The 16,839-nt window shown below is 57.4% G+C and overlaps 1 protein-coding gene and 1 long non-coding RNA gene across 38 annotated transcripts in view; both read left to right on the top strand.

The window, feature by feature from the left end:
• The window catches only part of ARHGEF7 (Rho guanine nucleotide exchange factor 7), a 104,113-nt gene that overhangs the window by 31,745 nt on the left and 55,529 nt on the right, over positions 1–16,839 (top strand). For 22 of the 37 annotated variants that reach the window (XR_014819967.1, XR_014819968.1, XR_014819969.1 and 19 more), the window contains one exon: positions 16,546–16,630. The exons of 5 other annotated variants lie outside the window; for them this stretch is intronic. Coding sequence is in view for 6 of the 32 variants with exons in the window: in XM_021065922.2 (XP_020921581.1) it covers positions 16,546–16,630 (85 nt within the window). In the remaining 26 variants the exon portion in view is untranslated. Of the gene's footprint in view, positions 1–14,666; positions 15,439–15,698; positions 15,920–16,213; positions 16,418–16,545; positions 16,631–16,839 lie in introns of those variants that run through there. 10 more of the 37 variants (XR_014819973.1, XR_014819970.1, XM_084982321.1 and 7 more) reach the window with 5 other exon arrangements.
• LOC146398736 (uncharacterized) lies at positions 1,217–9,044 on the top strand. Its single transcript, XR_014819980.1, has 2 exons — positions 1,217–1,343; positions 1,589–9,044. It is a non-coding gene; the product is annotated as an uncharacterized LOC146398736 (long non-coding RNA).

Below are 16,839 nucleotides of genomic sequence, written 5' to 3' on the forward strand. Positions count from 1 at the left end.
CAGAGTAATTTTTCACAGAACACTGAGTTTGTGCCACTTCCCACCGCAAGCAGGTGGTTCTGGGGCGGGTGCTGGACGGACGGCTGGACGCGCGCTCACTGTGATTTGGCATTTCAGTGAACGTCTCCACCTCAGCCTCCCAGCAGCTTGCTCGCCTCCTGGCAGTTGCCCGGGGATGGCCAGCTTCTGCTTGGGAGCGAGAGGGTGGCACAGCGCCGTGGCCTGACCCTGACCGCTGGGGTCTGTCCTGCTTGGCCATCTGGGGTAAGGCATCACTGTGGTGTTTGCCCTTTGTATGTGTCCTGGGATTAACTGAATTAGCACCCGGCTCTCAGGACAGTGCCTCACGTGTTTGCCGTGCTAAATAGAGAGTGGCTGTTACTGTTACAGCTGTCTCTCTTTGTTTTGTAGTTCGAACAACATTGGTAGGTATTTAAAAAGAAAATCTTTAGGTGTTCCTGCTGTGGCACAGTGGAAATGAATCTGGCTAGTATCCGTGAGGATTGGGGTTTGATCCCTGGCCTTGCTCCGTGGGTCGGGCGTCCGGCGTTGCTGTGAGCTGTGGTGTAGGTCGCAGGCATGGCTCGGATCCTGCGTGGCTGTGGTGTAGGCCGGCAGCTGCAGTTCCAGTTCCACCCCTAGCCTGGGAACATCATATGCTGTGGGTGTGGCCCTAAAAATCAAAGGAAAAAAACAACAAACCCAAACTTCATCCATACTCACTATATAAAATTCAGGAAATAGGAGTTCCCGTCGTGGCACAGTGGTTAACGAATTCCACTAGGAACCATGAGGTTGCGGGTTCGATCCCTGGCCTTGCTCAGTGGGTTAATGATCCGGCGTTGCTGTGAGCTGTGGTGTAGGTCGCAGACACGGCTCGGATCCCACGTTGCTGTGGCTCTGGCGTAGGCCGGCGGCTACAGCTCCGATTTGACCCCTAGCCTGGGAACCTCCATATGCCGCGGGAAGCGGCCCTCGAAAAGGCAAAAAGCCAAAATAAATAAATAAATAAATAAATAACATTCAGGAAATAGAGAAATGCAAGAAGAAACTAGTATATAATCATACTATCTAGAGAAGATACTAGGGTTCAAATTAGTGTGTGTTTTAGTTTTTTCTCCCCTGTGCCCTTGGGTAAATATGCTTTGAAAACATCCTGGTAACTTAACATGGTGACCGTCTTCTCACGTTAAATATCTGCCTGCTTATTTTTAACAGCTTCTCCGTTGTTTGTGGTGCTAATCCCCGTGTTTTGGATGTGGAGGCTTCTGGGTTTTCACCTTGGAAACAGTAAATTGTGTGACGGGCACTTCTGTGCAAAGTCCTCCGTCCCAGATTGTCTTGTAAGCAGCGGTTCCCTGCTGGGCCAGCGTTAGGGCGAAAGTGGGGCTTTGCAGGGTGTCGAGCCCGGCTGCCGCGTTGTCCCCCGGGGCTGCTTGCGTCCCTTCGCCCGCCGGGGCGGTGGCCGCGAGCGCACCTCTGCAGTCTGTCTGTGCCTCCCTGCACCTGCGGTGTTTCTCTTTCCCTCAGGAGAGGGGGAGCCTCTGGGGACAAACATTTTGGCTTTTCTTTCTCGTGTGGTCTGCAGTGCCCGCGTCTCTGGGTACGTGGTAACTAAAGCACATGCGACGCACTCATGATTTCCTGCCTCGGACTCTCGAAGGAGGATGTGAAAGAGAAGCTGCTCAACTCGGAAGCAAAAGCGGACAAGCTTCGGCATTTGCGGAGCTCTCTCACCAGCGACCCCGGCCTGCTGCTGGCCGGGGCTGGTCTGGGGCCGCTCTGGCGGGAGCACGTCTCAGACCGGGCGCAGAGGTGCTGTTTCCCTTGGCGCAAGTGAGGAGGCTCTCATTCTCTCTCCTTAGGGTCGAAAGAGAGGAAGAGGGTGTCAGGTGGGCTCTCCAGGGTTGGGCTCAGCGGGCGGATGCCAGGTTGTGGGAAAGAAAGGCCTAACGTCCTCCTTCTAAAATGCTCGTCTTCCCTGGGCGTTTCTGAAGGACGGAATCTTTTATTAAACTTCTTTGTCCTAGTCGTCAGTTTTCTTCTGGGTTTTTAGCCAAGCCTATGCTCGAGATTTTGTCCAAAAGAATACTTAAAAATACTACTGAAATAGCCGAAACATACTCGTGCGGAAACCTACGCATGTTGATGCAGGCTTCAGACGGACTTGAGGCAGAGACGAAAGGCTGCGGTCCTTTTCCTGGGAATGAGTCGCCCCTCGCAGCTGCTGCCGTGGCTGGATTCAGGTGGGCGGACGGCTGAGTCGCTGCCACGGCTTCGTGTTGGCGGTGTGTCTGGGGCCCCAGGTTCCCTCTGTGCTCCTGACTTCACGGGAAGCTGGAAGTGGTCGGTGATGACGCGGTGTTTTCTGACTGACTCAGTGAGTAAACTCTTGGAGCCGCTTTATTCATGGTCCTCCCGGAAGTTGCCTTTGGAGGAAGTTGAGAGAAATTAAGTAAGTAAAACGTCATTTGGGAGATGAAAGGCATAGTCTGAACATCTCGTAGGTGCTTATGAGCGGAGAGACTCAGTTTCTGCTCTGCGGCTGTCCTGGTGTTTCAGTTTTTCCTGGCAGGAGGGGTCCGCGTTCGCCCCCTGGCCTGCAGTGCGGAGCCCGGCCGGCCGTCCTGCGGGAGAGCGGCCCGGCCCCTCTGCGCCCAGGCCGCTTGTCCTCCCCGGAGGACAGGCCTTCCCTCAAGTCTTCGGGTGCCTCTCCAGTAGGAATGGAACGCGAGCCGCATTTGTTACCTTCAGATTTCCAGTAAGCGCTTTGAAAGAGTAAAGAGAGGCACGAAGCTCGTTTTAATAATAGTAACACCGTGTAGCTGTGAGTAGTTAACGGAAGCATTGTTGGGAGTGTTCACTTTGTTTTTTCAGGTTAAGTCTTTAAAATCTGGTGTGAGTTTCTCCGCTCACGTCATCTTTCGCTCCGAGTCGGCTGCTTTTCACACGCTCAGGCCCACAAGGCAGGGGCCCCCGCAGTGGCTCGTTGAGGCCGGGGCGCCCGTCAGCCGGTGGTTAAGTGGGCCTGGCACTTGTGGGATGACTTATGTGCGGAGGCGTCTCATGTGCTTCGTCGTAACTTCCCACATGCCCTGCGGAGAAGGGAGGTGGAGACCCGAGGCCACAGCCTAGCAGGAGCCCGGCCTCGCCTTGTGTGCAGCCCGGGGCGGGGGGGCCCCCCGGGCGGGACCAGCGAGCCAGGGACCGAGAGCCGACCCCAGGGGCCTTCTCAGGAGGGCTCGGTGGGAGCAGGGCTGGCCTCGCCCCACGGGGCTGGGTGTCTGTCAGGTGGTTGTCCCGCAGGGGCATTTAGCTGTAAAATTCTGGGCCTCTGGGAGGGGCACGGCCCGTGCCAGCCTTCGCTGTCCCTTTCTGCTCTCAGGGTGTTTCAGTGACAGTGTATGCAGGCCTGGGGGAAGGTGGCAGAGCTGGGTTCGGGGCTGGCGGGGAAGTGGGGCTGAGTCCTGGCACCCGTCTTCCTTCAAAGCCTGGCTAGCTCCTCCGGCAGGCGGGTGGGCCCGAACCATCGCAGCCACAGCCGCAGGACCGCTGCCTCTGGGCCACATGGCTGGAGAATTGGTACCCGGGCAGCGGCTGGTGGTGTGGGCGCCTTGGGGACGCCCAGGGCACGCTGTCAGGGCGCATCTGGAGCTTCTTTCATTCCAGGAAGACGTGTGCGTAGCTTTAAAAGAGAAGTTGTGCCCTGAGCTCAGAAGGAGCCAGAACTCCGGCCTCTCTCGTCACCATGGCGGGGTACCCCGGGCACTCGCCTGCCATGGCTCCCGTTCTTTCTCTTCACCTCGTGCTGCCAGCGGTGCATTGGCCCACGTCCTGCTGACCTGTCGTGGGTCCCTGATCCTTGTCAGAGGGTCGGGTCTGGGAGGGTGACCTTAGTGGGTGGGGCTTCTCACCACTTGACCCCTGGCCCCACTCATCCCACGCCCCCAGGGCACCACGTGGGACGCCCAAGTAGGGCTGCTCCTGGGCCTGTCCCCCTTGTGACATGTCACCCTCTAGATGAGAGACCGAGCTCCACGGTCACGTGGTGCGGTCACCCAGCGGTCATGGGGCTGGGCGCCCACTGGAGCCTGGGCCCTGTCCATGCTGTGTCCACTCGCACTATCTCCTCTGCCAGGCCGGCGGACCTCGTCTCTGCTGCCACCGCCAGCGTCTTTGAGTTGAGTTTGCTTCTGCCTTTCTGTAGCACTTTGAACCCAGTGTCCTCACTCGTACCCGTGTCTCTGACTGCCCACCGCTGGACGCAGGTGCTGGGTCCTCCATGTCCCAGGTTTCCATGTGCCTCCCCACGTGGACCGGCGGGAAGGGGCTCAGCGTGTCCAGAGTCCCAGCCGAGCTTCTCCCACCGCGTGCTCACCTGTATCCCCTTGTCGCCGCTCCCTCAGCCTCTGTCCCTTCCCAGCTCAAAGGGCCTGGCTTCGTGAACCACCTCGCTCGCGTCTGACTCAACAGGTGGCCTGTTTTCCTCGGGAAGTGGATGCATGCGGGCCGGCTCGAGGGCAGGGGCCCCCAGCTGCACAGCCCAACTGGCCGGTCTGCTTTTCCAGGGAGGCTCTGGGCCCTCTCAGCCACCGTGGGGTTTTGACGTCAGAGAGGGCCTGAGCCAGGCCAGAGAGCTGGTCTGGCGATTCTCTAGCTCTGGGGTAAGAGGAGCTGAGGACGTCCTGCCTCCACAAGACAGGACGGATGCTCCGTGCAGCCACTTTTTCCCTCCCTCCGGCCTGTGGGCTGATGGGTCAGCAGCATCCAGAGCTTTCTCCGACCCTTCCACAGGGACAGGAGATGGCCCGGGCCGCATGGCGGGGGGCGAGGGCAGCCCGGACAGGGCGGGCATCTGTGCATCAGAGAAAGCTGTGTGCCCTCTTCCCGCCCTGTCCCAACATGTGCTTTCTCCTGTTGCAGACTGTCGCAGCCGGGGTGCTTTGCCGTCAGCTCAGCTGCGGTTGCCTGCTGCCTCCCGCACGGGCTGTGTGCGGCTCGCCTGTGTGCTGGGCTGCTTGGGTTGGCTCTGCTGGCTGCACGGCCTCTCACTGGCCTCAGGTGCATCGTCACTGGCCTGGAGTTGGGTCTCTGTGTGTGAAACATGCGTCGTCTTGAGTATATAAGGTCGCAGGTGCGTGTGCCATGCTGGCCAGATGGTCGGCCCAGTGCATGACTGAGGGTCCATGCGCTTGTTTTCCGGGAAGGCCTCGGGAGCGGTGAAGCGGTGTCGGCTGTGATGCACAAGCGGGAGTGTGTGAAGCTGGGGTCAGGTGCACGTGTGGCCCTCAGAGTCCTGAGGTGCTGTGACTGCCTGGTTCTCTGGCCATGGGACATTCTAGGACTTGGGGTCCTGCCATTTGATCTCATTTCCCTCTTCCGATTCCTATTTCCCACCCTTTTAAGTCTAGTAAAATGGATTTCTCTGAATATCTTTTTACTTGTCACTTTTCTGTTTTCATTTAAAAACAAATCCAGACAACCCCCATTGGTCTTGCAGGAAGGGAACCCCGTTTTCCTGACAGGCATTTCCCCATTGGTTTTGCAGGAAGGCGAAGGCCCCTGCTTTTCTTCTTGCCCTAAAACAGCTTGTGTCCCTGAGGAGTTCCTTTTAGGCTTGGGAACGAGCGAGAGGAGAGGTTCCCAGTTCGTAATTACAAAGCAAAACAAGTCCCGAGGCCTTTCGGGCCATATTTAGATGTGAAAACTGCATTCGGTATGTTTGGAAAGGAACTGTCCAGCCAGAATATGCATGTGCTGACCTAATGTCTGCGGGTGTGTATTGGGTATTTTCTCTGGCAGTTTAGAGGAACCGCCTGGTCCTCGAATTGAGACGGGACATGGTCTTGCTTCCTGCCACCCACTGGCATCTTCCCTTCGCTCTGAGGCTGTTGAGGTGCCTGCCCGTGCCCCTGAGGGAAGCTTACACTCACCTTTGCTCTGTAAATGGAACAGGGAAGCTTGGATGAAGCACCTCTGTGTATAACACGGTTTACTGAATATTTTAAACCTGTTCTGGGACCACCTGCCCGGAAAGATTCCTTTCAAGATGTTACGGCTGGTTGACATGGTGCTTGGTCACCCAAGACCTCGGATGGAGGACTTGAGGTTACTGTTGCCTGGCGTCTGCTAACACTGTATCCTTCCCGCAGCCCAGGGATTGAGGAGGCACTTCTCCTTTGGAGTCTTACTGTTTCAGGAGTACGTTTGGTAGGGCTTTAGTTGCCGTGGGGGGGATTCCTCTGATGAATCTGGGCAGAGTCTCTTAGAAACCTTCTGGAAAGGAGTCACGGTTCTGAACGCCCTGAAGAACATTCGCAACTCAGAGGAAGAGGGCAGAATGTCGGCACTAACAGGATTTGGAAGACGTCGCTTCCAGCCTCATGGATGCCTTTGAGGGTTCAGGACTTCAGTGGAGGGATTAATTACAGACGTGGTGGAAACAGCAGGAGAACCAGAATTAGACGTGGAACCCGAAGCTGGGGACTGAACTGCTGAAATCTCATGGTAAAACTTGAGCAGATGAGGAGTCGCTTCTCACGGATGAGCCCCAAAATTGCTTTCTTGAGATGGAATCTGCTCTTGGTGAAGATGCTGTGGAGGTTATTGAAGTGACAGCAGAGAACGCAGACCATGACAGACTTCGTTCACAAAGCAGGGACAGGACGTGAGAGGATCGACCGCAGTTTTGACCCGAGTTCTGCTGAGGGTCAAATGCCTTCAGACGGCACCGAATGTGACAGAGGCCCGTGAAGGCGGCGCCCGTGGATGCGGCAGACGTGGTTCTTGTCCTGTTTTAAGAAACTGGCCCAGCCGCCCCCGCCTTCAGCAAACACCCCACCCCCGCCGCCGCCCAGAAAGGTCGGCAGCCGTGGGCATGGAGGCGGGACCCTCGGCCCCCAGAGGAGATTCTGACTTGCTGAAACCTTGGCTGATGGGCACCGTTTTTCTTGGCCGTGGAGTATTTTCAGATGAAGATGCGCACGTTGCTTTTCTTGGACGTGATGCTGTGTGCACACTCAGCAGCCAGCAGTTCACTGTAGACGTTTCACACACACTGGGAAACCAGAACACGTGTGGCTTTCATTAGTGTGATGCTCCCTTACTGCAGTGGTCTGGAACTGGACCTGCAGTGTCTCCAAGGTGTGCCTACAAGAGCCGGTCACGCTGTGCACCAGCAGCCTGAGAGCCGCTGCTGGCCGACTGGCCCCTAGGTGCCAAAGGAGCCACAGGGCGCCTTGTGCTGGAGACACGGCTGGGCCTGGTGCTCGGAGGAGCGGGGCGGAGAGCTTCCGCCCTGGGTCTGCTTCCTCATGCACACTGAGGCAGAGTTGGTGTTCGGATCCAGGTTTAGAGAGAGGCCTGAACGCCACGTTTAGAACTAAAGGCCAGCTGGAGGAAGCCGGCGGCGAGGCACTGCTGGAGAAGCGCTGTGAGACGCAGGAGGGTGGGCGCCTGGGCGATTGATTGGTCTTCTTAGGAACCATTTAATGGCATGTCTGCAATTCATGTATTTTGAGTGCTTCATGTGTTGACATAGATGTAAAAAATCTGACCCACGCGACTGAGGAGGGAATTTACTTAAGACTTGGGGCTTAATTGCAGAGCGTTAATTTTCGGCACTCTGCCCGCCACCGTTTTGGGTGTAATGCATAACTTAGCTAAAGCCATTCAGGATAATGAAGGCTTTAGAACTGGAAAATACAGGAATTAGAACCAGTGAATCATTAGCAACTTTGTTTAAAGCTTGAATAAATGCTGTCCTTGTTGCATTTGCTAATTGTTTAACTCCTAGTGGTGAATTTATTAAAAATTGAAGTTGCACAACTGTGTGGATTTTGTGTGTACTGGTTATGATGTACAATGCATTTTTTGGTCATAGATCCTGGCCAGAAGTTTGAAGAACATCAGACGGAGATGTTGGAAGGACCAGGAAAGACCAGGCAGCCCAGGAGATGGGACGTTTGTGCCCTGAGAGTTTGACGTTGTTCCACCTTTAGATTTGACGTCTCTCTGCCGGGAGCAGACCTGGGAACCTCCCTTCTTGTTTTCCAGCAGCTTGTTGGAGTCTTAGCTCGGACCCTGCCCCTGGGAGAGGAGAATCACCTCTTACCTGCCTGGGAGACTTTCTTGGGTGACTGCTGGGCCGTTCAGATGGCACGAGGTGTGGGACCCATGGACTGGAGCGTGCACTGGATGGACAGTGTTGTAAAAATTAAGTGTGTATTGCACTGTGAGTGGAGGACGGGGGGTGTTTCCCCAGCGATGCTGGTCCGTCCACACAGGGTGCATGAGCACCTTCCCTGAGCCTTGTCCCGAGGCGGCACAGGCGCAGGTGTCTGCTGGAAGCCCTGCGGAGTGTTGGGTAGCACCTGCCGGCAGTACGCGGAACTGGGATTACAGGGCCGTGGCTGCAGCTCCTGCAGGAGGGACAGTGACGCGGGGTTGAGCCTCAGACAGGAGGAGACCCTGCGGTCGGCCGGGTGGGCAGACCCCTGGGCGGGCAGAGGGCCTGCCAGGCTTCCTGCTTGGCCCCCAGGCTTCTCGGGGTGGTTTGTGGAGTCGAACCACCAAAGCCCTAGGTGCGGTGAGTTGTCCTAAATAGGAATTAAAGGGGAATGGTGGCATTCGGGGTCCTGACTGCATAGGGGTTTGTGGTGACCCGGAACCTCGAGGGCAGAGTTCTGGTGCTTTCTTGGAGATCACAACAGGCTTGAAGGGAGGGACGCCTGTGCGGCGCTCAGATCTACCCGACCAGGTAGAGAGCTCAGGCCGGAGAGCAGGCCAGCGGTCACATTGTAGTCCCACCGTGTCCCTGCGCTCACGCTCGCAAGCGCATTAACTGGTACTGGGGTCGAAGTGAGTGCACAGTGTACATAGACTGGCAAGTAGACATTAAATGGAGAAAGGCACTAGATTTTATGGCATGCAAGTACTGGGCCTAGTTTTTTAAAAAAACAAACATGTTCTCAATGAAAATACTTGGTCATCAGCTTAATTTTTTGGCTTTATTTATTTGTAAATAAATGCAAATACTTTCTCGTTTCTCACCGTGACAGCTAATTCTTACAGTCTTGAAGCCAGCCGCCGGTTGCTGGCCCTCCAGCTCCCCCTGTCTGGCATCTGTTTCCTTTTCAGCGTCCGGGGCTTTTGGCTGCGCTGGGCGGGCGGGGCAGGGAGTGTGCCTGCTGCATCTCGTGTAGGGTGGCAGGTCACCGTCCCTCTGCTGTCTGCCGGGCGCTCGTTCTGGTTCCTCCTTGTGAATGGAGCCCGCTGGCTGGCCTGACCGCGGAGCTCGCGGGTGGCGGGAGGCTGGCCGGCTGCCCTCAGGTGCAGGTGCGGCCAGGGACAGGCCGGGAGCCGTGGGGACGGACCCCGGCCCCCATTTCCTCGCCCTCTACCCGAGGGGAGCGTTCAGGCTCTGAGGTGGAGTTGGAGCTCTTGGGTTTCACTCGGGTACAGTTGTCCCTCCTGTTCTCTCCGGGCCGGTTCTGTGGGCCTGGCAGCACCTCGTTTGTCACTTAGGCCAGGAAGCCAGCACAGGCAGCGGACTTTGCCTGAGTGCTTGGCGTCTCCTGGAGGACGTGCTGTGCCCTGTGGTTCCCTGGGGCTGGCGGGCCCTCCACGGGGCTGCCCGGGCTCCTTCCCAGGGCTGTCGAGAGCACCTCCTGGTCATGAGGCCCCAGGAATCCCGAGCCTCCGCCGCGGTGCTCGTGGGCCCCTGCTCCCGCCTGGCACTGCAGTGGATTCGTTCTTCAGGACTGTCTTTCCACGCTGCCCCTCCTGTCATTTCAGCAGGATCAGGGGAGGGATGGCAGGCGACATGTCTGCATTTTATCGTCGTGAAGCCTTCTCAAAGTTTGAGTTTGTAACCACTTGGTTTGAGTGTGAAAATTCACGCGATGTACTCGTCGAAACGTCGGCACCGTGACTGATGGTCAGCATCTGCCCAGATCCCTCCTCGGTCTGGTGCCCGTGTGGCTGCTTTTGAAGGGCCCGTCTCACTGTCCCTGGGAGACGGGACCAGGAGGCTGTCACAGGCCGGTGGGGTGCTGCATCTGTGCTGGGTGTGTCTGCGAACCAGCCCTGCTCCTCCGGCGCTGCCCCCTGACCCCTGTGTGGCGGGGGGAGCAGCAGTGACTGCTCGGACTCAATCCTTTGTCATCTGGAACCTGTCACGCTGTCCTTTGCAGCCTTGTTTGGCTGTTTGTGAATTAGGTTGGCACAAGGTCTGCGCAGGGCCCCCGCGGCCTCAGCAGGTGCTTCATCCCTCTTCTTCCTGTCCTCATGGCGCTTTGGCGTCCCTGGCCAGATTTCTGTTTGGGGCAGTGGCTCCTTTACGGAGAAGGAAGGTCAGCGGCCCTTTCACTGTGTCAGCTGTCTTGCCCAGCTTCTCGGGACTTGGTTCTAATCCTCCACCCCCAGCCCTTCCTGGAAACTAACTAAAACTTGTCTTGTGTAGCTGGTCCCAGTCCTAGAATTTTGGCTGTTGATATAGTGGAAGCCACAAAATAGAATATAACTTAGCTGTCGTTTTAAACTGAGAGAAATTGGGGGCACACTGGGTGAAAGTGCTGTGTATTGATAGACTCCGTCGTCAAACTTTAATTTTATCCCTAGGGTGTGAGAGTAGGTGGGATTAAGTACCATGTCTGCAGAAGCCAAGAGAGTGAAAATTCCCTGCTGGCTCTGGTTCCCATCCCCCAGCCACGTGGACCATTTGCATTAAGCTTAAATAGCACAACTTACTTAAGATTCATTTTTACTCATCTAGTTCTAAAATCACACATTCCATTTGACACCGTGGTAGGACAAGATTGTATTTTTAAACTGAGAGCCGCACTCCAGAACTCTGCCTAAGGCAACCATTTCGTGTGCAAAAATAGCTTCTTCGTAACCTCCTCGGAGAAGCCGACCTGGCCCCTTGCATTCGGAGTGGCGTTAAGGCTGCGCGTTGAGAAAGCGCCGTGGGGCCTCGTTGCTGTAGGGCCTCTCCATCGGTCCTGGGGTGGTGGGAAGAGGACGTCGCGCACGCCTGGCCTTTTCTCTTTGGGTGCGTTGAGGGGCGTCACCAGCCGGGGATGACATTTAGGGCGAACATCTGCTTTTGTCGCGTGGGTGGGGGGGGTGGGGGGGTGGCTCGGCTGTGGTGGGGGTGGCGTGAAGGCTGTTGCAGCGGAGCGGGTTCCTTCGCGTCGTCTTACTGGTCCCGCTGGTCTGCACGGGCCTGGGCCTGGGCTGCCCTGCCCCCAGCACCGCGTCCCGCGCTTGTGAGCTCGGCCAGAGGCTTTTGCGTGCTGTCGCCTGGGCCTTGTCCACGTCCGCTTGCTGTGCTGCCTCTCTGGCCATGTGGTCACGACTCAGGCAGGCCAGGAGCAGCTGAGGTGGTGGTGGCCTTGGTGGCTGGGGCCGGGGGCTGGCAGTTGTGTGGCCTTATGGGGAAGGACATCCTTGAACCTTCAGCCCACACTGCGGAGAGTAGAGTCGAGAGATGGCCTGAAGCTCCTGTCGCCGGGCTGGTGGTTCTTGCCTTTCTTCTTTCACAGCGGCACCCGAGGCCTGCGGAAGTTCCCGGGCCAGGCGCCGAACCCAGCTGCAGCTGCAGCAAGGCCGGATCCTGCAGCCCTGCACCGGGCCAGGCCCTAACCCGGGCCTCCACAGCGACCCGAGTCACCGCTGGCCCAGTCTTAACGCACAGGCCACAGCGGGACCCTCGGTCTTGCCGCCCCTGACCCGACAGCCCCGCGAGCCAGTCCTGTCCTCTTTTCTTTGAGCCAGTTTGAGGGGGGTTCACTTGGACGACTCCTGACTCACAGGGCCTTTGTTACTTGAAGTGCAACACGGTCTGTTTTGCGACGTAGCCTTTGCTTTTCCGCTTGCTTATGTGGAAGAGACGGTTGATTTCCAGCACCGTCCGTGACTTTGGAAGCCGAGGCGAAGCAGACTCAGTGATGTGTCGGATCTAAGGGTTGGCGTCTTCCCGTTGCCTTTGGCGGCCGACACCGTAGGCTTGTCCTGCCCGTCCTGTGTCCATCGCCGACACGGGGTTGCTCTGCTCTGAGCATCCTGTTTTATTTCGGATCCAGGCTGATGGAGCAGTGCCAGTGCGGGCCTTGCCGTTCTTACAGGGCAGACCAGAGAGGCTGGCTGAAACACCGGTGCTCAGGCTTCTGCTCGGGGCTGGCACACGTCGTCCTGTCCACTCTGTGGGGACCCCGGGAAGGCCTGGCGGCAGATGGGGGCGCACCGCACTCTCCCAGGGAGGGGACTTCTTGGAGGCTGCAGTGACCTGCGGTTAGACAGGGAGGCTGGACACGGGTGAACGTAAGCCTCTGATTGGTCAGCATCGGTCTGTTGTGTCTTTGAAGGCCCTTCATTTTACATCAGTGGTTGAAGCTTTCCTGAAAACCGCGGTGGTTCTTTCTGTCTTTCCTTTTGGCTGCCCCGCAGCATGTGGGGTTCTCTGGCCAGGGATCAGATCTGAGCTGTATTTGCATCAGATGCTTTTAACCCACTGTGGGCTCAGACCTGTGTCCTGGCGCTGCAGAGATGCCACCAATACCGCTGTGCCCAGTGGGAGCTCCCGAGGTGGTTATTTCTGCTAAAACACAGTCCTCTTTCTTCTGGCTAGAGGTTTGCACGTTGGAGAGCTTGGCACAGGCATGCACCCGCGGGCACCGTGACGGCATCGCCCTGCCAGGTGGGTGCTGGTGCTGGTTGGCGGATGTGACAGCCTCATGTTCCTTTGCAGGAAGGTGAGCCCTGCTTATTCCACGTGTCAGTTCGGGAACAGAACCTGACGTTAAATCTTAATAAGGACCAGGTCAGGGAGGATCTTTTAGCAGGCCGCTTGGTGGTCCTGCTTAGCCCTTCTAGAGATGTGTCACTGGCAGTGTGTTCTGGGGTCAGTGGTCAGACTGTTGGGTGCTTTGAGGACCTAGTTTCTCTGGCCTCTGCCGGCCGGATGGGAGGCATGCTAGGCAGGCGAAGCTGCTGCCGCCTCTCGTGTGGCCACCAGCAGGGTGGGCGGTTGCTAGAAGCCCCTTTGCATGATTGCAGCGGGGCCCTGGATGGAGAGCATCCGTCAGATTTAACTTGTTTTCCTTCCTGTGGCCAGGAGGCCGCCCCTTCTGCGGTGGCCTAGAAAGGGCTTGGGTGGTGGCCCTCTTGAGCAGCGCCCCCTGCTGTCTGTGCCCGCCCCACACGGGCCTCGCTGGCCACGGGGTGGACTGGCGATCGTGCCCCGTGCAGTCGGTCCCGAGTCCCACTATTCATTTTTGAACCTCGCATGGGGCTGCTTCTTGCCATCGTCATTGTCGTCCTCATTCCCATCTGTGGCCGGGACGCCCCGGGCCAGAGGGCTTCAGTGAGCTGGGTAGGGCTGTGCCTCTGGGGTGGCCTTGGAGTTCAGGGCTGTCTGCCTCCTTCCCGCACGGCACGACCGCCCCCCCACCCCCCGAAGGCCGTGACCGCGGAGGCAACGTCTAGAGCTTTTCTGTCCCGCTTTACCCTCCGGGTCGCTTCCGTCCTGGCTTACGTGTGCCGTGGTATTTGCTGTATTTCGTTATGTGCTGTTGTTTCTTTTTTTTTTTTTTTTTTGTCTTTTTTTTGCTATTTCTTGGGCCGCTCCCGCGGCATATGGAGGTTCCCAGGCTAGGGGTCTAATCGGAGCTGTAGTCTCCGGCCTACGCCAGAGCCACAGCAACGTGGGATCCGAGCCGCATCTGCAACCTACACCACAGCTCACGGCAACACTGGATCGTTAACCCACTGAGCAAGCGCAGGGACCGAACCTGCAACCTCATGGTTCCTAGTCGGATTCGTTAACCACTGCGCCACGACGGGAACTCCAGTGCTGTTGTTTCTATCGAAAGTAAAATATTGAAATGAAGCCGATACATTTCCTATTACAGGTTGTTTTGGTGGAGAATGGCAGAAGTTTGAGAATGCTGGGTGATTCTCCTCACCTTCAACCGAGTGTGAATGGGGTGCGTTTTTGGTGATAGACTTTGCCGATCGGATGGGATCCGGGTTCCCGCCTCTCTGTGCTCGGAAGGGGTGGTCGTGGGTGCGAGGCGTGAGCCTGGGGGAGGGGCTTGTGCACTGCCGTCTCTCAGGGCTGCCCTCAGCCTCGCTGCTTGGCGGAGTGTAGCCCGCTGGTCCTTCCTTTGAGATTCCAACCGGCTGGTTTGGGTCTCGGGTCTCTGAAGTCCCGGGTCTGAGCAGGTGCGGCTCCTCCTGGAACCACGTGAGGCGAGGCGGGGCAATGGAGGCGAGGGCGCTGCCTGCTGGCGGTGGCAGGTCCCAGGTCCCAGGCCCCGCGTCCCGGGGACAGTGTGCCCTGTTAAGGAGACTTTGCAGCCTTTGTCTGCACCCGAAGGTTTTTCTGTTTTTGCTTCTTGTTAAGTAGAACCCACTTCGGAAGTAGTCTGTTCTCTTTCTCTAGAGAGGCGCTTTAGTCAGAGCATTTTATTGACTCAGAATATGTGTTTTTCCCCTCCCGGTCTCATCTCACTGTGAGTTTCCTGTTGAGAAGTGAGGTGTGTGTGTGAATTTACTTAAATTCCGACGTCATGGTGGAGCCCATTGGTGGCCATTTCAGCCAACCAGACGCTTCCTGGTATCCACGTAAGAAAGATATATAGCTCTGGAATAACAGGAAACTTGGGTTTTCAGCATCCTGTTTTTCTGGGGTTTGTGACTCTCTGCCTCACCACGATGAAGGTCAGTCGATGCTTTTATGTACATTTCTTTGTGCAGGATACTGCAACTTGAATTTTCCGAGCTCTGGAATTGGAACCTGAGCTGAAAGGCACGCAGACCGCTGCCTCCCGCATCTTATAGGAGAGGGCACTTTTCCATTCTGCGTGGAAGGCAGCTGAGGCCTGTCGCAGGTCAGCTCTGATAAAAGAGCATCCAGCCCGTTAGCAAGTGTCGCCTTGGAGCTGGTTTTAAATCGCAGACGTCAGAACGCACGAGCTGCCGTCTGTGTTACAGGGTGACTCTAGAGACTGTTCTCCGGGGCGTCTGTGTTCGCAGGCAGCGTCTGGCCTCACCCCTCGAGGACTGAGTGCGAGGCGGGGGCTCGGGCCCCTGGGCTCCCGCCTCTGCCTTCGCGGCCCCTCTCTGGACTGGGGTTCGATGGCCTCCTTGTGGAGGTGGCTTTTCAGCACCTGGATTTTCTTTCTTTTGCGCGTGTGTAGACAGACTGCCTCGGGATGGTCTTGACTCATCTCTCAGGTTAGGACAGTGAACTGGAGACTCGGCGACTTCAGACCTGGACGGCTCTTCCCGGCTGCTCTCCGTGTGGCTGTCCTCACGGTGGTGGCTGTCAGCACGCGAGTGGGTGGCTGGATGGAGTGGCCATTTACCCCCAGCCTGCATTTCCTCTCACTGCGTGCTGGCCTTTGGCTGCTTGTGGGTGTCGGGAAGCTGCTGGTATGGTTGTCACAGTCCAGGGTGCCACCCGCACAGGGAACTGACGTTGTGGCCGTGAATGAGCTGGGAGTCCATTGGGGGGCAGGGGTTGATGAGTAAGAGGCGGCTGGGCTGGGGCTGGGGGGCGGGGTGGGGGGAGGCGGGAGGCAGGAAGCCCGGGTTCCTGGCAGGATGTGAGTTGGAGGAATCACCGAATGGGGGCGGTGGTGGCAGGCGGCCTGGGGAGGAAGGCATTCCTGGGGTGACTGTCACCGTGGTTCATTGCGGCCCCGGCAGGAACCCAGCGCAGTAGCACTGACGCACAGGAACCCGGTGCACACTCTGGCATCTGAGGACACCTTTCTGTTAACTGCCTCTGAGAGCATTTCTTCGTAATGTTTCTGGCACAGAGTTGTGGGTGACTTGACGGTTGAAGTCTCTGGGTGTTGCGGAGAGTTGTCCAATGAGCAAGACACGTAGCCTTCAGACAGGATTTTGGGGGGTGAGATGTGTTTAGCCTGGTACCTAGGCTGGCGGTGCTGTGTCCCTCAGCCCCTGGGGAGGGGCGGTGGGGAGGGCTTGGGGTGTGTGGGCCCTGACTGGTCACGTCCCAGTCTGGTCTTGAGGTGGCCACGGTCGCAGGAGATGTAGACTGGACAGCTCTGGTCTGGCCTCGGTGCTCTGCCCCAGGGTGGAGGTGCCCGAGGCTAGGGTTCCCCTTCTGCTCTCCTGTCCCTCTGATGTCTGCCTTTCCCTTTTGCTGCTGTCGGCATTGGTGTTGGCTGTGATTGGGCAGGAGACCTGCAGTCAGCCTGCCCTGCGGCTGCAGCCTCCGCCTAGGGAGAGGGGCCTTCCCCACAGAGGGCAGCGGTGCTCCGGGGACGAAGGAGGGCGGGCAGGATGGGCGGTGCTGCCCAGGAACTGGACGCAGGCCCGGGTCCTAGTGGCCCTGTGAGGGAATCTGCCCTGGCCTCCTGCCCACCTGGAAGACGAGCCCCAGGTATGCCGCATCCTTTGGGTCTCACCTGTGCCACCAGCTCGTCTTCCTCCTACGCGGCGGCGAGAACCTCGCTGTCCTGCCCCGAGCACGAGCCTCTGCTAATTCTGCTTGTTCACTTTGCCTTTCAGACGTTTGATGCAAACGATTTGTATCAGGGGCAGAATTTCAACAAGGTCCTCAGCTCCTTAGTGACTCTGAATAAAGTAACAGCAGGTAAGTCTCTTTTACTGAACTTGAGGGGAGGGAAGACAAAGGGGCAGAAACTGGCTCTTCTGTTAGGGAGGCAGAATGAACATGGCAGAGTTCAAAGAAGGGTGGCGTTCAGCTGTCGGTTGTCACTTTTGCCGCAGTATTCATCTCTCCGCGGTGAACAGAACCGTCCTCTTGGGCGCTGGGAGGCAGCGGTGCCTTCCCTCCGCAGC

Source organism: Sus scrofa, chromosome 11, assembly GCF_054392235.1.
Source record: "Sus scrofa isolate SSC_HxYL_T2T_F1_AM1 chromosome 11, Sscrofa_HxYL_maternal_Yorkshire_Landrace_v2.0, whole genome shotgun sequence".
Lineage (NCBI taxonomy): Eukaryota > Metazoa > Chordata > Mammalia > Artiodactyla > Suidae > Sus > Sus scrofa.